Source organism: Cnephaeus nilssonii (assembly GCF_951640355.1).
Source record: "Cnephaeus nilssonii genome assembly, chromosome: 20".
Lineage (NCBI taxonomy): Eukaryota > Metazoa > Chordata > Mammalia > Chiroptera > Vespertilionidae > Cnephaeus > Cnephaeus nilssonii.
In genome coordinates, this window is record NC_137091.1 from 13572461 (window position 1) to 13596230 (window position 23770).

Consider the following 23770-nt stretch of genomic DNA (forward strand, 5'->3'; position numbering starts at 1 on the left):
ACAAATCAAACTCTTTCTGTCTAAAATGGACAGATCCAACTTCACCCTTTTCTCACCTTCCTGGGCCTGGTCCTCCCATTCTCCCAGTTGACAGGGAGCACCACCATTAAATCCAGGTGCCCAAGCCCTAAACCCTGGCATCATCCTCAACGCCTCCCCATATAAGTAATCACCAAGCCCTTGACCACCTTCCTCCTCCCCGAGTCTACCTCTTCAGGCCCATTTCTATGGCCTTACCTGAGGCCCACCCAGCCCAGCGCCTGGATGGCTCTAACCACCTATATGCCTCTGGTCTTGCTCCGCAACTGCTTTCTACATGGCTGCCTGCATAAATCAACCCCCTGCTGAAAACCCTTCTGGAGCATGGCAGCCCTTCTCAGTCTAGCCCTGCCAGCAATCCAGCCACATCTCTAACCCCACCTCCCACACTACTCATAATCCAAACTACTTGCTGGATCTGGGAGCCACCGCATCAATTTACCTTCATGTCTTTGTGCATGCTGATCTCCTCTGCTGTGAATACCCCCACAACTGCCAGGCCATCACCTGATCACGCTTCAAGACTGACTCAGTTTGAGCTTCATCTTCCTGGAGTCCTCTACTTTCCCCACATCAGAGGGCAGGATCTCACCCTACTGACCACCATCAGTGCGTAACCCAAATTGTGCTGTGATGACCTGCTCACCTACCTGCCTCCCCAGGAGCTCACCTTTATATACTTGATACCCAAAAAAGGGCCTGGCAAAATGAAGGTGCTCAATAAATGCATCTTCTAAGATCAATCCCTGGGTCAACACTACATGGACTATCTGTCAGACATGCCAGCATCCCGGTTCGATAAGACAGGAAGAGGGCCAGGGCAATGGAAGTCTTTGTGTGCCAGCCCTAAGTTCTTCAAGCTCAGACACAGGATAGCAGGTGGGGACAGTGATTAGAGTGGACAATGCATACCTGGCTGCTACAGGCTAGCTGGGAGAGGAAACTGAGGACAGTTGTCTGCCTACCTTTTTAATATGACGAATTAAAGACAAATTGGGCAACATTAACATAAATTCCAAATATCCTTGTTCTCTGTTTCAGGGATATATCTAGTTGGTGGTTTTAATGTGGAAAAATGGAAATTGTTACTACTAACGTTACTAGAAAAGGAATTTACATTTTGGAAACAATGAGACAGCTCACAAAGTGTGGGGATCTACAGAACAATCACAGTCACATGCTGACTGTAAAATGTGGACTCTGGTCCTGACTGCCTGGAAGGAGCATCCTTCCTCTCTCTGAGAGCACTAAGAACCCCCAAAAGAGTTGTTGGCTGGGACAGTTTCAGTGACCACAGGGCAGCTGCCAGCAGAAGCAGCAGACACACCTCCCTGGCTGGCCTTTGCCTCTGGGTCTTCACTTCCAATTTATGTCCATACACAAGCAAAATCAACATCTCCAAGATAACATTTTCAACATGTCTCTCTCTTTTCAAAGAAACTGTCAAAGATTGCCACTACCCAAACTCCTTCACCTGGACTGGACTGGCCTTCAAGGCTTTCCACCTTCTCCTCTATTCTCTGCCATTAGCTCACAGTCCCCCTGCCCTCCCAGCTGATGTTCTCAGTGACCTACCAAACAGGTCCCTCTACCTGGGATATCTCTCCCTCTCCCCAGTGCCTTTCCAAATTCCACCCCCTCTAAATGCCTCCCTGATCTTTTCTATCAATCCCAAACCATATGGCAGTGGTGCTTCTGTCTGTCTCTCCATTCAGCCCACCAAACCCTCACCATCACTGACTAGGTGGGTTAGAGCAATAGGATGTCTCATACTTCTCCTTGGATGCTAGAACACTTTACACATTGACACTCAAATAATGTTGGATAAATTTAATTGAATTGGAAGATAGTTTCTTGCCTTCTGACTCTAACCTACCCAGACTTGGCATTCAAGAGGCACAGAAGTCATAATTAAGGAGAATCCTGCAGGAATAAAGGGTGTCTTAGGGTATATGGAGAGGTACTGAGAACTCAGGCTGTGAAGAGCACGGTGTATCAACGAGAGCTATGTAAGCTGACCGAGATCACAGCAATATGCCCGAGGGAGGCTCTCATCTCTACCTGCATGAGATGCCTGTGTGCATGTTCATAGGAGGGCAGCGCTCCCTCCCCAATCAGTTCCGTGTCAAACAGCTCCGTGATCAGGATGTTGGCACGGCATGGCATGTCACCATCTGAGAAATACAAGGAAACAGCGTCAGAAGCAAGCAGCAGACTAGAAAAAATATTAACAGCAAATATATGCCAGATAAAAGGTTAATAAGTCATTAAAATGAAAGTACATATAAATGATCAAGTATTTAGAAGTGTCATATCTCAACTGATTTTCTAACAGTTTAGCAAAAAATCCATATACATATATAAAAATGCTAAAATTGTTAAGTCTTGGTTAAGAGAATATGGGGATTTGCTATACAACTGCTCTTTCAAGTTTCCTGTATACAAATGAACAATTAAACTCTTAATTATTAAATTAGCAAAAATTATTTGAAAAGCAAAAACTGAATGCTGGTACTTCAAATATATCTAGGCTGCAGAAAGGGAGAGAAAAACCAAAGCAAGATAGAGAGGCTGATAAATTCCATTGATACCCAGGGTTCAGAATCCCCAGTACCTTACACTAAATCCAACTGAATTAAGTTTATTTCTTATTATCAAACAATTCCCCAAATACCAGTTGTTTGGGAAGGTAGGGTTAGGGAGGATCTATTAACTCCATTTTCTAAACTTCTATAATATAATGTAATGTTACTTCTACAGTTATAATTTTTAATGAGCCAAGAGACAAAACAGACTTTGGAAGGGGCCATTCATCATGGAGAATTAACTAAACACTTCTAATGGCTCATGAATTACAATTTGACAAAGCCCACTCATCTTCCCTACAGAGAAGACAAGTCTCATGGATGATGCAAGAGAACAAAAGCATTAAAGTGGTTGAAAGAACAGTGCAGCAGAGCCTGAAGCTTTAGTCATGGAGACCTGGGCTTTGAGCCTGCTTTCTAGCCTGAACCCTCAGCGCTGACCATCAGGCACCTCATCTGTTGGGGGGGTGGGGAGGTAACGAGATCTGCTCCATGCAGCAGTGGTTAGGCTAGCAAAGGTAAAAACTATCCACTTCCTATGAAGTACACTTGTGCTCAATGGCAATATGATGTGAATGGTGACTAAGAAGAAACTTCTGTCCTCTGGCACAGAGAACACCCTCCCGAGTAGCCCTGCCTATCCTCTCTGATATGATGCTAAAAACTCCAATTGAAATTCACCATCCCAAACTGAGCCAATCACATCCCACCCCCATTCACCTGCTTCTCCCTCTGATGTTTCCACCTCAATGAATGGCACTACCTCACAGTCCAGAAACCTGGGCATCGTTTACTAGCTCCAGGAGAGTAGAAACCCTGACTGGTCTGTTCACTGTACCCCAGTGCCTAGAACAACGCCTAGCACCCAGCAACTGTCAGCAAACATTAGTTGAGTTCTTGATTCCTCCCTATCACTCTACATCCAATCAATCACCAAGCTCTGCAAATGCTGCCTCCTGAACAATTTTTAAGCTAATTATATAATTTAAAATGATTTATTGCCCAAATTTGCATCAAATAAATAAAGCTTTATGACCCAGTGAATTTCAACAAATACTCCTGACAGCCTGGTGTCTAACATGTGAGTGAGAGCCTGAGGAGGGGTGCTTACTCCAGGTGCCTGCTAGGTCTTACCCCATGATGGGATGGATGAACAAATGCCCCTGAGTCAGCTGCACACATGCCTGTGTGTAATCCATCCATCTCTGGGAAACAGGCAACAAACTTAGATGCTATTTTTAAAAAGAGCTGAGGACAGAACCTTGGAAAATGTGCATTTGGGGAGAACAGGAAGACTAAACGGCAGAAGTACCAGGGCTGCAGTGTTTGAGAGGAGAAGCAGAGGGAAGACCATCAGCCTTGGCAATAAGAAAGCCACTTGTCAAGTTGGAAGAGTGGAAATAAAGTCCCATGTACAAGGGGCTAAGGACCAAGCAAAGTTGACAATCTACTCACTAAACAAATATTACTGAATTCTTTCATGCCAGGCATATACAAGTTATGGAATGGAATAAATAAGACCACACAGTCCATGACCTCAGAATGCTTCAGCTGTGTGGTGATATAGACTTTAAATACATAATTACATAATAATGTCATTATTGCTGTGATAAGCGCTACAAAGAAAAAGTATTAAAGGATTTGAGGGAAATGGCCTCATGCAGGGTGTGTGTACACAACACATAGCCTAGAAGAGGGCACAGAGTCACGGAGAGAGTGACACAGCAAAGGCTGCTCTGCTGGTCAATCTCTGTGCTATCAAGACAGACAAATTTTGCCCAGTTGGTGTGGCTCAGTGGTTGAGCATTGACCTATGAACCAGGAGGTCACGGTTCGATTCCTGGTCAGGGACATGGCCGGGTTTCAGGCTCGATCCCCAGTATGTGGTGTACAGGAGGCAGCCGATCAATGATTCTCTCTCATCATTCTACCTCTCTATCCCTCTCCTTCCTCTCTCCGAAATTAATAAAAACGTATTAAAAATAAATAAATAACCCCCGCCTCTGGCCAAAACAGAGTAACTGGAATCGGACTTATCAATCCACTGTAATCAACTAGAAAACCAGACAAAATATATGAAACAAACATTTTCAGATGTTGAACAAGAGGCAACACAGTTTATTTCCCAAGAAGGGACACAAAGTGACCCTAAAAAAGTGACCCCTACTACTGCTCTGGCTTTTAGCAAGCAGGCTCTTTCCAGACCACAGTACAGGGAACCAGAAAGTAAGCAGAGCACTGCAATCTTGCTGAGTTGAGGAAACAGCAATTGGAGTTCAGGGAAGTGGAGGCATCTGGGACTTGCAGGAGAGAAAACCAGAGAGGAAGTTACACAGAAAAGGGCTTCAGAAACCTGCACAGGGCTCCCCTTAGGTCATTGTTGAATATATTCACACACACATAGGGTAGGACTCTAGAAGGCCGGGTAAAAATATCCATGTAGCTATAAGGTGAACAATTTCCAGAGTTCACAAAGGACTGGGTAACATTCCAGTTCTGATCAGCCAGCACGCAGACGCTCAGCAGAGACCCTAGAAAGGTCATGCCTTACCAGTTTGGCTATAGTAGCCATAGAGCTGTGGTTCTCAACAGGGGTGACCTATACAAGAAACAATCCTTCACCCTGGGACATCTGGCAATGTCTGAAGACATTTTTGGTTGGCACAACGGGGAGAGAGGTGTTACTGATTTCCATTGGTTAGAGGCCAGGGATAAACATCCTACAATGCTCAGAATAGCTTCCCCACCCCCCAACAAAGAATTAGCAGGCCCAAAATGTCAACAGTGCTGCTGTTGAGAAGCCATGACTTAAAGCTACTCTAATCCTGCTTCAACAAAGCTTAAAAACAGCCTGGAAAGGACCAAACTGATCTGCAAATAACCCAACTGCATGCCAAATGAAGCTTTTAAAGGAAGACAACAAAATCCAGCACTTAGCAAGGCAAAATTTTCACTATACACAGCAAATAAAAATTACTAGATATGCCAAGAAGGAAAATGTAGCCCAGATCTAGGATAAGAGAACAAACCCCTAGATGACAGAGATGACAGAAATAGGAGATAAGAGTGTTAAAATAGCTGCTATAAATATGTTCAGTATTTAATGGAACATAAGGAGAAAAAATAAAGTTATAAAAATATAATCATTATAGAGATTAAAAATTATATACCAGGAGGGAAGAAAAGCAGGGTGGGGAGGGAGGAGGAGCTTCACACTCCACAACTGCCTGAAGGAGCTGCCCTGCCCTGGAGAGACAAAGGTGCTGCTGGGAGCTCCTGCCTCCCACCCAACCCCAACTGCAGAGCATCCGGGGACTCTGGGCCGTGAGGAGGTGGGAGGGACACTCCAAGAGAGGTCGCCATGGCCGGCAAGAAGTGCTCAAGCAAGTGGACCATTGCCGGCGTTGCCAGTGTGATCCTCGTGTGCATCACTGGATGGGTCCTGGGCTTCACGCTGCTGTGGGCCAGCCAGCCAGGCTGTAAGCAGGATGCAGTTTGTCGGCCAGATGCAGACATGCTGGACTACTTGCTGAGCCTGGGCCAGATCAGCCAGAAAGACGGCCTGTTGGTCACCTGGTACCATGCTGCCAACAGCCAGGACATGAGGGCTGCCCTGGAAAGCGACATCATGGTCCTGGAGGCGGATGTCAACATAGAAGGGCTCAACACAGCCAACGAGACAGGGGTCCCCATCATGGCGCACCCCCCGCTCATCTATAGTGACAACACCCTGCAGCAGTGGCTGGATGCTGTGCTGGCCTCTTCCCAGAAGCGTATCAAGCTAGACTTCAAGAGTATCAAGGCTATGAGCCCCTCCCTGGACCTCCTGCGGCAGTTGACAGATGATGGGAAAGTCCGGAGGCCTGTATGGATCAATGCTGACATCCTGAGGGGCCCCAACGTGCCCATCTCCATCGAAGTCAATGCCACACAGTTCCTAGCCTTGGTCCAGGAGAAGTATCCTGAGGCCACCCTGTCTCCAGGCTGGACCACCCTCTACTTGCCCCTGTTCCCGAACAGCACATACACCCGAGCCATGATAGAGAAGATGCAGGAACTGGTGGGAGCGCTGCTGTAGAGGGTCACCTTCCCTGTGCGGACTGTCATGGTGCGGGCTGCCTGGCCCCAATTCAGCTGGCTGCTGGGCCAGTCGGACAGGTACAGCCTGACACTGTGGCAGGGTGCCTCGGACCCCGTGTCCGTGGATGATCTCCTCTATATCCGGGACAACTGTGCCACCCACCAAATCTACTATGACCTCTTAGAGCCTGTCCGGTCTCAGTTCAAGCAGCTTGCAATGAATGCCACATGGAAGCAAAGTTACTATACAGGAGGCAGCCTGATCCCTCTCCTCAGCTTCCCGGGGCAACGCTCTGAGCATGGAGTGGCAGGTTCCTGACATCCAGGGCAATGGAACAGCAGCAACAGTTCAACTCCCAGGAGAAGAAGGCATGATCTGCTGCACGTCGGCCTCCGGGAGCCTGCCGCCGAAGACGCCGTGCCCGTCATGCGTGCCCCGGGTGGCCCTGCCCTGGCGCTGGAGTCGTGCCTGCTGCAGCTCGCCACAACCCTGGACGCTGGGGAGTCCAATTGCACATAGCAGAGCCCGAGGCCCTTCGGCCAGTCCTGGCCGTGCTGGCCCACCTCTCCAACCTCAGTCACCTTTCTCTGCCTGTGTGGGTGGGGGCCACAGTCTCCCATGGGAGTTTTGCAGTGCCTGGCCATGTGGCCGGCAAGGAGCTGCTTACCGTTGTGGCCGAGGTTTTCCCCCATGTGACTGTGGCACCGGACTGGCCTGAGGAGGCACTGGGCAGTGGCTACAGGGAGCAGCTGCTCACGGATATGCTGGAGCTGTGCAAGGGCCTCTGGCAGCCTGTGTCCTTCCAGCTCCGGGCTGGGCCGCTGGGCCGCAGCACGGCCGGAGTGGTGGCCAGGTTACTGGCAGCCTCCCCCAGGGCCACGGTCACAGTACAGCACAGCCCTGCGGCGGGCAGCTATGCATCGGTGCGGAAAGAGCTGCTGGCGGCCAGGGCCGTGGACAGAACCCGGGTCTACTACAGGCTGCCCCAGAGTTACCCCAAGACCTACTGGCAGATGTTGGCAGAAACTGACCACCCAGTGGTGCTGGACAGGAGGTCCCTGGGGTCAGGCTTCCCATGGGGGAGGCAGGAAGAAATAAACGCCCTGCCTTCCTCAAAAAATAAAAAATAAAAATACATACCAGAAATGAAAAGTTAACTAGATGTGCTTAACAGTGGATTAGACACCACACAGAAAAGATCAGTGAACCTAAAAACCTATCCAAGAAACTTTCTGTATCCATCAGCAAGTGAAGGGGTAAACAGACTATGGTATGTCCACATATGAAGTGTTGCTTAGCAATAGAAGAGAATGATTTCCTGATACACGGAACAACGTGGTCGAAATCTCAAGAGCAATATGCAATGGAAAAGAAAGCAGGCACAAAAAATACACATTATATGATTCCACTTACTCAAAATTCTAGAAAAGGCAGATCTCATTTATATTGAAGAAAGCAGATCAGTAGGTGCCTAAGGCCAGGGCTATGGGAGGGATTGAAGAATCTCTTTAGGCATGATGGAGATATTCTATTATCTTGATTGTGGTGGTAGTTACAAATTTACTTAAATTTGTCAAAACTCATCAAACTATCCACTTAGCATGGATGCATTCACTTTCTGTAAATTTTGCCTCTACAGCCCTGGCCGGTATGGCTCAGTGATTGGAGCATTGGCCTGAGCACTGAAGGGTGTTGGGTTCGATTCCTGGTCAAGGGCATGTACATGGGTTGCAGGTTCGATTCCTGACCCTGGTCAGGGCACATGCGGGAAGCAACCAATTGATGTGTCACTCTCACATTGATTGATGTCTGTCTCTCTCCCCGCCCCCTCCCCCCGCCACTATCTCTAAAAAATCAATGGAAAAAATATCCTCAGGTAAGCATTAATAAAAAAGAAAACCAAAAAAAATTATACCTCAATAATGTTGATTAAAAATGGAATAATGATTTGTGCATTTTTTTGTATGTATATGTTTTAAAAATTAATAAAAGGGAATTTCAATTTCTTTTGTGCATGTTTCAGATTTTCTATAAAAATTTTGTTGTTTTTAATGGGAGAAAAATGTTGACCTTAGGTAGATGCTTCATACTAAGATACTGTGTTTTAAAAAATGGGGTTATGTTCATAACCTTACTCCAGGAGCTTCTTTTACACATCTTTCACTGTGCTCTCCAGGTATCAGTGTCATGAAATTTTAAAAGTCCAGTTCAAACTCGTAAACTCTAAAAAATATTGTGGGAACATGGAGAGTGTGCTACACAGGCAAATCTCTCATGTTAGATGCGGAAGCAGGATGTCAGAACTAAGAAAAGCCATTTCTGCTATATACTTAGTTTCACTTCTGTCTGATAAAACTTGAAACTCAGAGAGCTGAGCCACACAAGAATTCCAACTTGCTTAAAGCAAAAGAAGGTTTCGTTTGCATCACTGCTATTGCTCTTGATTAGTTCTGATTTACCCATTGCTGATTCATTTTAGCTAATAAAGAAATAAACCAATAGAGGAGAAAAGTGCTTCTCTTCAGACACATGCGGAGGCCCCATATCTCTGCAATTACTTGGATACAGTTATTCCAGACAACTTGCACAAGCCTTTTCCTCTCTCTTACAAAAGCAAGCAAAGCTTTCAATACAGTATGTGTTGATCTTACCTGGCCCCACAGTAACCTCTGTAGAATGCTTGTTGATAACCTTAATCTTATCACTGAAGCCATTTTTCTCCACAATCTTCACAGCAGCATCAGCCATAGGCTTGAAAACCTACAAATGAGAGCCAAACCCAAGAAAAATAAGCAATCAATTTAATAACATCCTAACACCCAAGACTAGCAAGACGTTCCTTGATTCTAGTCCTAAGATTTGAAGTAAAAAAGGTCTGTACTACAGAATTTCCTTCCAAATATACAAATGAACCTCTGTTACCATTCAAGATATAGGCAAAATATTTATTTGGGTCTATTTAATTTAAATAACCAAGACTTCATCCATGTAACTGCAATACTTTATTCTATAAATGTGTGTCATGAAAACAAAGGAATGAGATTTCCCTGGGTTTAACTGGCAGCTAGGAGTCCTCAGGCACGAGAGGGCGGGGTGGGGGGGTGGGGGGGGGCAGTCTCGGCAAGGGAGGTTGCACTACCTAGTAAGGACAGCAGGTGTCCACCAGGGAGGTTGCACTACCTAGTAAGGACAGCAGGTGTCAGTGCCGCGCTAGAGGGAGCCAGGAAGAAGACTTGCCTCACAAACTATGATCTGTGAAGCTGCTCTCTAGACCAAAGTGAGACTGTTACTGTGTTAGACCTAAGTGTGAGCAAAACTGCCCCAAATCTCCAATGCTGGCAGGACATCACCAATATTTTCTGATGGTATTCAAGGCCCTCTACAATACAAACCACCATGCTTCTCCCTGCCCCTGCCATTCCCCTCAAACCCCATTCTCCCCATACCTGATGCTCCATCCACACTCATGTTCCCAGGCACACCTGAGTTTTCCCTGCTCTAGCCCCACCTGCCAAAGCAAACCCAACTTTCCAGGGCAACACAAAAACCCCTCTCCAGAAGCCTTTCCTGAACCCTTCCCATGTCCCTAAATATAAGCCCATCCAGCTGCTATTTTCCAGCCTGCTCAATTGAAATTACATAGCTCCCACCATTAGGGCAGAAAACATTACAGACACACAAAGAGTGGAAATATAACAAACTGATAATGTGAATGACTGGTCACAATGACAAGATTTCCCCCATTTTTTTAGTCTTTTTATGCATCTTCCACATTTCCCACCATGAACATGTAATTCTTTTACTATATTCAAGGAGAAATGCTATATTCTTCTGTAAAGGATACCTGTGTGCTCAGTTAGGAAAAAATTTAAAAACACCGTATTTACAATCTGTTTCAAATTATTTCTAGGGCTCAGCTGGTATGACTCAGTGGTTGAGCATCAACCCATGAACCAGGAGGTCACGGTTCGATTTCCAGTCAGGGCACACGCCTGGGTTGCAGGCTCAATCCCTCTCTCATCACTGATGTTTCTATCTTGCTCTCCCTCTCCCTTTCTCTCTCTGAAATCAATTTTTTTTCCAAATCATTTCTAGGACCTGGCTTGATGTTTTTAGATATAGTTTGAGTTCTCAACAACCACTTGGCTTCCCCCGAAATGTATCATGAGCTCATACCATCCCCTCAGCCCTCCCACCTCTTGACATATCACTCTTCTCGTCCCTGACCCTTCAGGCTCTGACCGATCACAGCCTCCACCTCCTTAGCCACCAAGAACTCAAGATCTCACCCAAAATACTGCCTGGAATGGACCCTAGAGTTGGCTTCCCAGCATCATTCTGTGACCTCTCTGTCCCTCAAATCTGTTTGGAATCTTCTTTTAAGTGGAGCATCTGCCTGGTCTATGGGAAACTGAATCCCTCTAGCCAGGGATAAGGGAAGTTAAATGGGATTTGACCTTATTCTGGCCAGTGACATCCAAGCAGAGGTTTGCTCCAGATTCCTAGGAAAATTCCTCTTGCTCTTAATAAGAAAAAAGTGAGGAACCCAGGACCACGCTTTGTTTTTAAGACACTTGCCACAGAAATCTCACGCTAGAGCAGAAAGAGAATTAAAAATTCAGTTAAATGCGATGGGAATATGGAAAAACCCAAGACCATAGTCCTATCAATTCTGTCAAAAAACATGTTCTCGCTGTATTTCTTTTTTTTTCTTTTTTATTGATTTTTTACAGAGAGGAAGGGAGAGGGATAGAGAGTTAGAAACATCGATGAGAGAGAAACATCGACCAGCTGCCTCCTGCACACCCCCCACTGGGGACGTGCCCACAACCAAGGTACATGCCCTTGACCAGAATCAAACCTGGGACCTTTCAGTCCGCAGGCCGACGCTCTATCCACTGAGCCAAACTGGTTTCGGCTCGCTGTATTTCTAATCAGCAGTCTACACATATTTAACACATCCAACATGAAATGTCATTCTTTTCCACAAAGTAAGCATCTTCATCCAAGTTCACCTGTTACTAGTTGATGGCATTGCTTCCCCCTCTAGACACTCATGTTAGAAAACGTTATCTCTCTCTCTCTCTCTCTCTCTCTCTCTCTCTCTCTCTCTCTCTCACACACACACACACACACACACACACACACACACAAATACACCCTCCCATCAAAGTTACCACTGTGCAGTGAGCTCCATAATTAGGACCCAGAAGACCAAGGTTCCAATTCTAGCTCTCCCAGTTATTCGCTGTGAGACCTGAGTAAGTTTTTAACCTCTCGTCTTAGTTACTTCATTGGTAAAGTAAGAACAATGAAATCTACTTGAAGATATCAAAGTAATCATCTTAAAACAGATTTCTTTGTATCTGCTCAAAAAACTTGAAAACTGCCCTAGCCAGTTTGGCTCAGTGGATAGAGCGTCAGCCTGCGGACTCAAGGGTCCCAGGTTCGATTCCAGTCAAGGGCATGTACCTTGGTTGCGGGCACATACCCAGTGGGGAGTGGGCAGGAGGCAACTGATGGATGTTTCTCTCTCATCGATGTTTCTAACTCTCTATCACTCTCCCTTCCTCTCTGTAAAAAATCAATAAAATATATTTTTTTAAAAAACCAAAACTTGAGAACTCCCCAAAAGGCAGAAAAGTGACTCTTAATCCTTTTTATGAAATCTTGAGACAATTGTATAGCACATACACACACACACACATACATACAATTCTCAGGGCTTTCATGGACACCTGAAGCCCATTATTCTTATCTCAGGTTAAGAAACTCTTCACGGTGGCACTCAGGTCCTCCACAATCTGGCTACAATCCCTTTGCCAAGACTCTGGATGACCTTGTGCCCCAAACATACAATGGTATTCCCTAGCTGAAAATGCCCACCTTTCTAGACTGTGATCATGAGGGCCATCTTTAGAGATGGTGGGGTGGGCAGCTGAAAGCAATCTTAGGAGAACACCCTGGAGTGCTGACTTCCGAATTTTATGTGAGAAAGCAACACATTTTTACCTTGGTTAGGCCAGTGTTATTTTGGGAGTTTGTTATTTGCAACTCAATCACCATATGAAACAAATTTTGCCCCCTCTCCAAAAGCTTGGAAGAAAGAATATACACCTTCCGGCCAGAGTGACTCAGTAGGTTGAACGTCACCCCATGCGCCGAAAGACTGCCAGTTTGATTCCGGGTCAGAGCACATACCTGGGTTGGGGGTTTGATCCCCAGTCGAGGAGCATATGGAAAGTAACTGATCAATGTTTCTCTCTCTCTTTCCCTTCCTCTCTTTAAGTATGTCCTCAGGTGAGGACTTAAAAAAAAAAAAAGAATATACATCAAAATTTTAACAATGGTAATTAACTATGAATTAACAAACTACTTTTATTTTATATTTAACAAATTTCCCATAAAGATATGTATTATTTGCATTATCAGAAAGATAACATGTTTAATGTTTTATTACAGGAAAGAAATGGCAGATTGCCAAACTATTGATAAACATAATAAGATAGCTGGCTCTGTAGGGACATTTAAAATAGTAGGTCTCAATCTTGGTGCATATTCAAAAAGCCCAATGCCAGACCACCTCCCAGAATAATTAAATCAAAACCTGGCAGGGGAGCCGAAACCGGTTTGGCTCAGTGGATAGAGCGTCGGTCTGCGGACTCAAGGGTCCCAGGTTCGATTCCGGTCAAGGGCATGTACCTTGGTTGCGGGCCCATCCCCAGTGGGGGGTGTGCAGGAGGCGGCTGATCGATGTTTCTCTCTCATCGATGTTTCTAACTCTCTATCCCTCTCTCTTCCTCTCTGTGAAAAATCAATAAAATATATTTAAAAAAAAAAAAACCTGGCAGGGGAGATGTGGAGGGGGGCTGGGCAGCAGTACTGTTTAAAGCGTCTCAGTGATCCTGACAGGCATGAAAACACTGTTTGCAGAGGGGAAAACATGCTCCTGGAGGAAGAAATTGTACCTGGTTCAGTTCTATGCTTTCAGAACCTGGCCCTGTGCTTGGCACAGAGTGAGCACTCCACGAATACCTATGAACAAATGGACAGGCAAAGTGCAAGGGGGAGGACACCCACGTGAAGAATGTGGCTTACCTCGATGGCATAGCAGAAGTCGGCACCTGCTGTGACTGCCATCATTGACAAGAGTCCTGTGCCGGTGCCAATGTCGAGAACCAGGGCCTTCTGTCCTCTGTCCTTCACCCTGCTCACGGCAGCCCGGATACCCTGATAGTATTTTATATTCTGAGAGAAAGGGAGAAATAACTGTCACTTCATACTAGTTGTTATAAATAAGTAGAAAGGTGCTTTGTGAAATTCTGGTCATGGTTGGCAACAGCAGTGCAAGTCATGACTTGTGGCCTTTCTGGTCCCTCTAGGAACAGCACTGGCTAGCTGAGCCAGGCAGGCCTTATGAAACTGCCAGAGCACTGGGTCAAACTGTCACAAATAATTAAGCAATTATTTCCCCTCCACACCCACTCTTCTATAGTCTGCTCAGTGATACTGGGGCTAGGGCTCTGGAAGCACCTTCTCCTTGTTCCAGCTGTTAGGTACACACATAGAAGAAGGATCTCGAGGGTGACTGGAAGGTAGAAAGAGGGAGGTAGTTGCTCCTTCCTGTATGGCTGCTGCTCTCATCAGTGCCCTCCCAGGTTCCAGATGCCAGCTCCTGCCTGGCCTCCCATAACCAGCCTCCCCGGGTGTCCCTCATGAGTAGCAGCAGCACTCAAACAGAGATCCCTCTTGGAGATCCACAGGACCTCTCCTCTAAGCTTCCAGACCAGGGGTGGGAAACGTGCAGCCCTTGGGCCTACAATGCCCACAGAGGTCCCATGTTTTGTCCTAGTTCATACTCAGGTCAAGAGCAGAGCCAGAAACAGGACCCAGCCTCCAGACAAAATTCCCAACCACTACGCCATACTGACTATCAGCATCATTCCAACATCAGGCCTCCAGAGGAAGTTTTTAACTTCCCGTAATCCAAGATCTCAAAAACCCACATCAAGGAAACAGTTTCCTTTTACACTTACTCTGTCTTTGTCGTGTAGCATGTCAGCGTAAGAAGATCTAAAAACAAAAAAGACAGGTCATAAACCTCTGCTAAAAGTAATATACATCAACATACGAGCATATTCATAGATATATAAGTGCATTCTTAAACCAGATGAGTCAAACATCCAGGCAGATTTTAAACTATTTTAAAAGAATTATGTGTGGGGGGGTGGGAAGGAGGGATATGGAAAGTAACCTCACACGGTGATGTGATCATAAATTCTTAAGTTAACACACCTTTGGAATAAACCACCCTCAAGAAAGCACACACATAATCTTGTTAAACTATCCTATAATCCAATTACCACTTTGCTTTTTCCCTCCTCCTTGTAATCTCATTTCCCTCCTTAATTTCAAATGCATAGAAGAAGCTACAAAACTGTTATTCTCTGGAGCATTTGAGATCTTGCTCCCCGCATATGTGGTCAGTTTGGTTCAAATAAAAATTCTCTACAGCTGAAACCAGTTTGGCTCAGTGGATAGAGCGTCAGCCTGCGGACTGGAAGGTCCCAGGTTCGATTCCGGTCAAGGGCATGTACCTTGGTTGCGGGCACATCCCCGGTGGGGGGTGTGCAGGAGGCAGCTGGTCGATGTTTCTCTCTCATCGACATTTCTAGCTCTCTATCCCTCTCCCTTCCTCCCTGTAAAAATCAATAAAATCCTCTCTAATAAAATGATAATATGCAAATTAACCATCACTCCGCTACATAAGCCACGCCCACTGGCCAAGCCACACCCACCAGCCAATCAGGGCGAGTATGCAAATTAACCCCAATCCAAGATGGCTACAGCCACAGAGAGCAAGGTTTCCCAGGTAACAGAGCAAGCCAAGCTTTCCATAGCCGTTGCAGGCCTAAGCCTCCATTCAAGCTACAAAGTTTCAATTATAGAAGGTAAACAAATTCAAACAAATGGCGGCAGAATGGAGCTTGAGAGAGCAGGCCAGGGTTGCTGGCGGCAACAGGGGAAGCAAAGCTTTCCGCACACCCTGGCTGGGCTCACCCGCTTAAGGCAACAAAGTTTCAATTGTAGAAGGTGAATTAACTGCCACAGAAATGGCTGCCGGAGCCCCAGGCTTGGCTCCGCTCCAGGCTACAAAGTTTCAATTGTAGAAGGAAAATAAATTCCAGATACCAGGGCCTCCGCTTGGGTTGCCAGGGGGTGTGGCCGGCCTGCAAACCACCACAGGCCCCTCGCTCGCTCAGGCCGCCCCACGCCCCAAGGGAACCCCCACCCTGATCCGGGACACCCTTCAGGGCAAACCAGCTGGCCCCCACCCGTGTACCAGGCCTCTATCCTATCTAATAAAAGAGTACTATGCAGATTGATCATCACTCCAACACACAATATAGCTGCCCCCATGTGGTCAAAGATCCTGCCCCCATGTGGAAACAAGATGGCCACCACAAGATGGCCAGCAGGAGAGGGCAGTTGGGAGGCACCCGGCCTGCAAGGGAGGGCAGTTGTGAGGGACCAGGCCTGCAAGGGAGGGCAGTTGAGAGGGACCAGGCTTGCAAGGGAGGGCAGTTGGAGGTGATCAACCCTGCAGGAGAGGGCAGTTAGGGGTGACCAGGCTGGCAGAGGAGGGAAGCTGGGGGCAAACAGGCTGGCAGGGGAGCAGTTAAGCATCAACCAGGCTGGCAGCAGAGTGGTTAGGGGGTGATCAGGCTGGCAGGCAGAAGTGGTTAGGGGCAATCAGGAAGGCAGGCAGGCAAGCAGTTGGGAGCCAGCAGTCCTGGATTGTGAGAGGGATGTCCGACTGCCCGTTTAGGCCCGATCCCACCGGATCGGGCCTAAACGGGCAGTCGGACATCCCTCCAGGAGTCCCAGATTGGAGAGGGTACAGGCTGGGCTAAGGGACAACCGCCCGCCGTGCACGAATTTCGTGCACCGGGCTTCTAGTATAAAATAAAATAAAATAAATTCTCTACAGATTTGGAATTTCATATGTCAACAGTTATCCTATATAATAAATAGGTAATATGGAAATTGACCATCACAACCTCATAGGATGGCTGCCTACGACAGGCAAGCAGAGGGATTAGTGAGGAACTACCAAACGACTAAACAGCAGGCTGCGTGGGGCAACCAGGTGGGCGGGGGTGGGGGGGCGTGAGGGGCAACCAGGCCAGCAGGAGGGGCAGTTAGGGGCAATTAGGCTGGCACGCAGAGGCAGTAAGGGGCGATCTGGTCAGCGGGGGTGGAGGGGGGCAGTTAGGGGCAGGCAGGCAGGTGAGCGATTAGGAGCCAGCGGTCCAGGATTGTGAGAGGGATGTCTGACTGCCAGTTTAGGCCCGATGGGGCCTAAATTGGCAGTCGGACATCCCCCAAGGGGTCCCGTATTGGAGAGGGTGCAAGCTGGGCTGAGGGGAACCTCTCCCCCATGTACGAATTTCGTACACCGGGCCTCTAGTATTCTATAATTCTTTGGTACTAAATAAAAAACCTCAGGCAAATATTTATTTTTCAGCAAAGAACCTAAGACCTAAGAATGCTCTAGTAGTCAGCCCTGTCACAGTAACTCCAAAGCCACTAACATACTGATCATTTTATACATTACATATTTTTAAGTTAAATCTTTATTGTTGAAAGTATTACATATGTCCTCCCCAACACACACACTGGCCCCTTATAACCACCCCCATACACATTTTTTCCTCAGACTAAGTTAGGCTGAGTTTGTCTAATACTTTACATAATCTTGCATAATTTGCACATTGGGATAATCACAGCTGTAACACTAGGAGGAGGAATTGGGGAAAGGCAAAGTATATTATCTGCTGTATATTCAGCATTTTCCTTCATGCCATCAGGAAAAACTAAGAGTTTACCAAACTATAGAGTGTTAAAGGGAGGCGAGTTGATTATCTATATTTCAACCGTAGCAATTACAAATTGGAAAACCTCTAGCAGGATCAGGATGAGCCCCCAGAACTCAGGAGGCCCAGCCCAAAGATGCTTTCTGAGAGTTCCAAGTGAGAGCTGAGGCACTCCCACTAAACAGAGGACCTCCGGCTTCAGGTCAACATCAGATTCACTGCAGAGCTTCTTTTAAATGCAGATTCCCAGCATACACACAAAGAGATTCTGATCCAGATCAGGCTGGAAGTCTAGAAATCTGCACTTGAACTGGTGCTCCAGGCAACTGTGACCCAGGCAGTCCATACTCTACACTTTGAGAAGCTCTGCACTAAAAGAATAGGGTGTGCCCAGCCAGCGTGGCTCAGTGGTTGAGCGTCGACCTAGGAACCAGGAAGTCAGGGTTCGATTCCCGGTCAGGGCACATGCCCAGGTTGTGGGCTTGATCCCCAGTGTGGGGCGTGCAGGAGACAGCCGATCAAGGAGTCTCTCTCATCATTGATGTTTCTCTCTTTCTCCCTCTTCCTTCCTCTCTGAAATCAATAAAAATATAAAAATTAAAAATAAAAAGAAAGAATAGGGTATTTTTATGGCACACCAAGGTTTTTATATTTGAACCCTCCTATGAATGCTTACTTGAAATCTGGTCCTTTATACTTTTCTCCACTTTTTAAGAGGCACTTTCACTCCCCATCTTCTCTGTCTCATCACCCACTCACTCCCCACCACTGAACTGACATCACTCTCCTTAAACACCATTAGCTCACTCCAATTGCTAACATCCAGGACTTCTCTGGCCCTGCTGGACATGCCCTCTTCCTGAACCACCCTCCTCCTTTCTACTCTGTGGCCACTCCCTCCTCAGCTATTCCAGATCTCCTTCAGCCTTCTACCTTTCTCATTCCACACTTTCTCTGAGAGTCTTGTTTCAACCCTCACTAACAACTGCAAATTGTCTCCAGACCCTCATTCCTGTCCACTGGCATCTCTACTGGATGTCCAAATACCTACTCTCCATCAACTCCCCTGCCCAACAACACCAATTCCTCCTGCGTTCTTCCTCTCAGGAAATGGTAGCTCCATCTACCTAGTCACTCTAATCAGAAATCTTGATGCTTCCTGAAATTTCTCTCTCCTTCCATCACTGCATCCTATGAGTTATTATATTGTACTAGAGGCCCGATGCACGAAATTTGTGCAAGAGTAGGCCTTCCTTCCCCCGCTGCCGGCACCTGCTTCCCTCTGGCACCCGGCACCCGGGCTTCCCTCACAGCCCCGGAAGGTGGTCTGGAAGGACGGCGGTCTAATTAGCATATTACGCTTTTATTATTACAGATATTGAGAAATATATTATTATATTTAGGCTCAGAGAAGTGAAGTAGCTTGGCCAATGTGAGAGCTAAGAAGGGGCAGAGCCCACATGCATACTCATGCTCCTCTTCTTATATTCGCTACCAACTTTATAACATGACCTCCACCTACCTTTCAGCATCCTCTCTCATCATAGCCCTACTTTTGCACCACACTCCAGCACACTGAACTAACTGCCACTCCTCTGGAGTGGCAATTTCTCTCCATGTAGATATCAACCCCCTAGGTCAGCTGGTTCTTACTGCTTGCATAAACTTTGGTGCCCATTTCCACTGGCCTTTATCTCTCTGCACCGTCATTTTTTATGTCTGTCTCTTCCACAAAACTACCTGTTCCTTAAGGATGGGAACCCTTTCTTCTTCATTTTGGTACTCACTGCCCTAGCACTGTGTTGTCATGTTGTATGCACTTAATGATTGCTAAATAACAGTAACTCACATACTTTTAAATATCCCTTCAAAGAAAAGAAAATGCAATTTTCAATTTTTCAGGAGAATTTAACTATATGAGGAATGTCACCATTTAAGTGATACAAGTAAATAATTAACTTTCATAAACTCTACTACTACTGAACCTTGGGTCTTCTCTGCTCCACTAGACAGATCCTCTGACTTCCCACACAGGCATGACTCAGCCTAACTCCCACACAAACCTACTTGGCTGAGCACACCTGCTTGGGCCCTACACCTGCCCAGAAGCACTGGGTAATACCCTATTGCACACTCAGGCTAAATTTCAAGGCATCTGCTTTGAGATCAAGTGCCCCACCCAGCTGCAGCCAACTGTGAACAAATGCTTGTTACCTGGCAATCTCCTGATGGTAATCATAGTGCTCATCTTCCTCCAGCCACTCCACAGATCCTGTGGTCGGATTAGCCCGCCCACAGAAGATCTTCATGCTGCCAATCAGCTCCTCAATTTTATCACTCGCCAGCTTACTTTTTATGAACAGGTCAGATGGTCAGAAACCTATTCACATTATAATGCCCAAGAATGAAAAGGAAAAAAAAAAAAGTTAAAAGACAAGAAAACAAAGGGGGGAGTGTCAAGAAATTGACAAAAATGTCAAAACCACTGAAAATATTTGTTAATCAGAATTTTCATTTTTCCAGAAAGACTTACTTGGTTTTATATCCCCCATATAACATTAAACACTATAATACAGCCCTAGCTGGTTTGGCTCAGGGAATAGAGTGTCGGCCTGGGGACTGAAGGGTCCCGGGTTCGATTCCAGTCAAGGACACATGTCCGGGTTGCAAGCTTGATCCCCATTAGGGGGTGTGCAGGAGGCAGCCAATCAATGATTCTCTCTCATCATTGATGTTTCTCTCTCTCTTTCCTTCTCCCTTCCTCTTTGAAATCAATAAAAATATATTTTAAAAAAAAACTATAATACATAAGTTCATAAAACTATCTGGAAACTTGAGCAGTCTTCAGTGATTCCAACGGTCAAATGAGCCTCAAAGGTACATCTGGGCATAGCCTCAGGTAAAGGCAGGTGAAAAAGGAAATAAAGCAGAGGAAAGGGCTACTAGGAAAGAACAAAGAGAGATTGGGGTGGTAGTAAAGGAGTGCCACTAAAACTACCTAAGGATATTAAGTATTTAGTTTAAGGAAAAATACAAAGATAGAGCAATTCAAACAAGTTAGGAAAACCTTCATCTAAACAAGTCACAACTATACACAAACATGGACAATCCCAGGAATATAATGTTGAGTCATAAAAAAAGCAAGTCACAGAATACATATAATAAGTTCACATTTATATAAAACTAGAGGCCCAGTGCACCAGTGTGGTCCCTCAGCCTGGCCTGCGGGATCAGGCCAAAACTGGCTCTACGACATCCCCCGAGGGGTCCTGGATTATGAGATGATGCAGGCCAGGCCGAGGGACCCCACCTGGTGCGGAAGGGTCGAGGGAGGTTGGCCAGCTGGGGCGGGACTGCGAGAGGGCTCCAGGGCATGTCTGGCCCATCTGGCTCAGTCCCGATTGGCTGGACCCCAGCAGCAAGCTAACCTACCAGTCGGAGCATCTACCCCCTAGTGGTCAGTGCACATCATAGCGACTGGTCGACCAGTCAACTGTCTGCCCCCAGGTGGTCAGTGCATGTCATAGCGAGGGGTTGAGCAGCCTTAGCATATCATTAGCATATTACACTTTGATTGGTTGAACAGCCGACCTGACAACCAGACACTTAGCATATTAGGCTTTTATTATATAGGATGTATAATTATGCAAAACAGAACAACACATTCTTTAGGGATCACACTAAAGTGCATAGCAGGGAACAGGATAGTGGGAAGGAAAAAAGATGGGATCAAGAGGGCCACACAGCCCGGCTGGTGTGGCTGAATGGTTGAGGGTCAACCTATGTACCAGGAGGTCCCAGTTGGATTCCCAGTCAGGGCACATGTCCAGGTTACAGGCTCAATTCCCAGTAGGGGGCATGCAGGAAGCAGCCAATCAATGATTCTCTCTCATCACTGATGTTTCTCTCTCTCTCACTCTCCCTCCCTCTCTGAAATCAATAAAAATAAAAAATAAAATAAAGAAGGGCCACACAGGGGACTTAAAGAGCAATGATACTCTTTTTCTAAAACTGGGTGGTGGGAATACAGGTGCTCATGACACTGTCATTCTTCATGCCTCACTATTTTTCATAATTACTTATCTACTCAGTATTTAATTTTAAAAGCAATTTTGAAAAACCTTTCATTTAAAAAAATGTTTCAAATAAAATGTTATCAGACAGATCAAATGTCTTGTATGGCCTTTTCACTCAAAGATATTTATTTCTGAGAGACAGGAACACCACAGCTCAAAGTGTGAAGGCACTTCTCAGCAGGAATGGGCTCTCCCAATGCCCCCTCCCTCTTACATTCAGAAACAGCAAGTATTCCACATTCCCCTTCATTCTTGTTAAACACTGATCCATCTTCAGGAAACCTGATTATTTTTTGTGGAGGAGGTCCCCTCAGACATTTTATTGGCCAGAGTTATTGGCTTTCTCTTGAAATTATCAAGACTAAGTAAATATTGAATTCTTATACAAGAGGATGAAAAACACTCTTTTCTGAAGACCCAGGTGATCACTAGCTTGGTTCAAAGTAGTCAATCTGTCTTTCAGCAAAACTCTACTTCTAAAACCCCAAATATCTAGTTTCTAATTCAGGTGCTCTCAAACTTCCTGACAACCCCAGTAAGTAATATATTTTACACGGAGACACAATACAAACACAAACATAACCAAGTGTCACAAAACGATACATATTTAGTCTTGCTATGGGCAAGGCCCTCATATATTTTATCCTGTTTTCATTTTATTTTTTAATAGACCATGATCCACTAAGCTGATTTCACAACTCAGCAATGGTTTGCAACCTAGTTTGCAAACTATTGTGATAACCAGCTCTGTACATCTCATATGCTATACTTTTAAAAAGACAGTTATCTACAACTACCAGAGTCTGTAATGTGCTTTAGAAAACTGTGTCCAACACATGCTGTAGTGGAAAGAAATTACCACATTTCAGTGAAGGTCCAGGGAAGGCTTAAAAGATGGGTAGGAAAAAAAAAAAAAAAAGATGGGTAGGGCCCTGGCAAGTGTTGGCCTGCGGACAGAAGGGTCGCTGTAGGTTCAATTCCCAGTCAAGGGCACATAACTCAGTTTTAGGTTCAAACCAACCCAGCAGGGCCCAGCGAAAGGCGACCAATCCATGTATCGTGTCTCTCTCTCTCTCTCTCTCTCTCTCTCTCTCTTTTCCCCCTTCCTCCATTTCTCCCTCCCAGTCTCTAAAACAAAAGAAACCAACGTAAAAATATCCTCCTGTGAGAATTTACACACACACAAAGATGAGTAGGATTTCGGTGGGCGTGGAGAGAGGGCACTTCACCACCTTAGAAAGCTTAGATTAGCATGCACAGTGGACCCATCAGTCCAGCTGAAGTGAAACTGAGCCTAGAGTCACACAGGTTGGTGGGTCCATATTGTGGAGGGTCTAGAAAACCTTATCCTGAGGAATTCCCTTTTTGTCTGTGATGTTGCTGAGGCTACGACTGGGATCACAGAGTCTTTTCAAAACTGTAGAGAAGTCACTGGTTTCATATTAATCTAATGAATACTTAAGTAGGGAGCCACGTCCTGTCACCTCTCTACGTACATCTTCTACGGATACATTTCTTCACCTATTATTATGACGTGTCCTCTCCCAAAAGACCACACTCCAGACTCAGGAGGTAGCCTGACGCCCTCCTCATTCTCCAAGAGCTGTCAACTAATGCGGACGTTTACAAGGAGGGAATGGCAACCACCATGCCAAGCTCCGTCGCTGAGGGGAGATTCCAGAGATACGTCCTGTCAACCAGTTCATCGCCGAGGTGCTTCCCCCACGGGCCCAGCAAACGGCAATCACCAGAGAGGACGGCAGAGCCGGGGCCCGCCTGAAACCCCGCTCTCCCGCCGGCCCGGGCGCTCTGAGCCGCCCCACGCGGACTCTAGAAAGGTTCTCTGAAGTCCCGCAGAACTGCGTACCGCGCCGTCCGAGAACGCCCACGCCAGGCCCTGCCGCCGGAGCCCTGCAGCTGAGAACTGGACGCGGGCTGCATCCCGGACTCCAATGCGACCCCACCTACCCAACATGCTCAGCGCCTCACCGGCCGTGGGTGCCGCTCGTTCACTTCCGCCGCCACGGCCACATTCCCGCGGCCGGCGTGAGGGGGCGGAACCTTCCTACGCCGGCTGAGCGTGCCGGGGGCGGGACCCGGAAGTAGAACCTA

At 46.4% G+C, this 23770-nt stretch overlaps 1 protein-coding gene and 1 pseudogene across 6 annotated transcripts in view; one reads left to right on the forward strand and one right to left on the reverse strand.

Annotated features, from left to right (window-relative positions):
- The window catches only part of PRMT7 (protein arginine methyltransferase 7), a 40868-nt gene extending 17131 nt beyond the window's left edge, over positions 1-23737 (reverse strand). Inside the window, exons 1-6 of one of the 5 annotated variants that reach the window (XM_079799675.1) lie at positions 23627-23737; positions 19797-19962; positions 14742-14778; positions 13804-13953; positions 9357-9465; positions 2101-2213 (exon numbers count right to left, since the gene is read on the reverse strand). In XM_079799675.1, coding sequence (XP_079655801.1) covers positions 2101-2213; positions 9357-9465; positions 13804-13953; positions 14742-14778; positions 19797-19891 — 504 coding nt within the window. In that variant the 5' untranslated portion in view covers positions 19892-19962; positions 23627-23737. The other 4 variants (XM_079799676.1, XM_079799674.1, XM_079799678.1 and 1 more) reach the window with 4 other exon arrangements.
- On the forward strand, positions 3414-8513 carry LOC307116054 (protein FAM151A-like; annotated as a pseudogene). The gene is made up of 2 exons (XR_013815289.1): positions 3414-5177; positions 5806-8513. The product of XR_013815289.1 is annotated as a protein FAM151A-like (transcript).
- Positions 23738-23770: the final 33 nt, after the last annotated feature.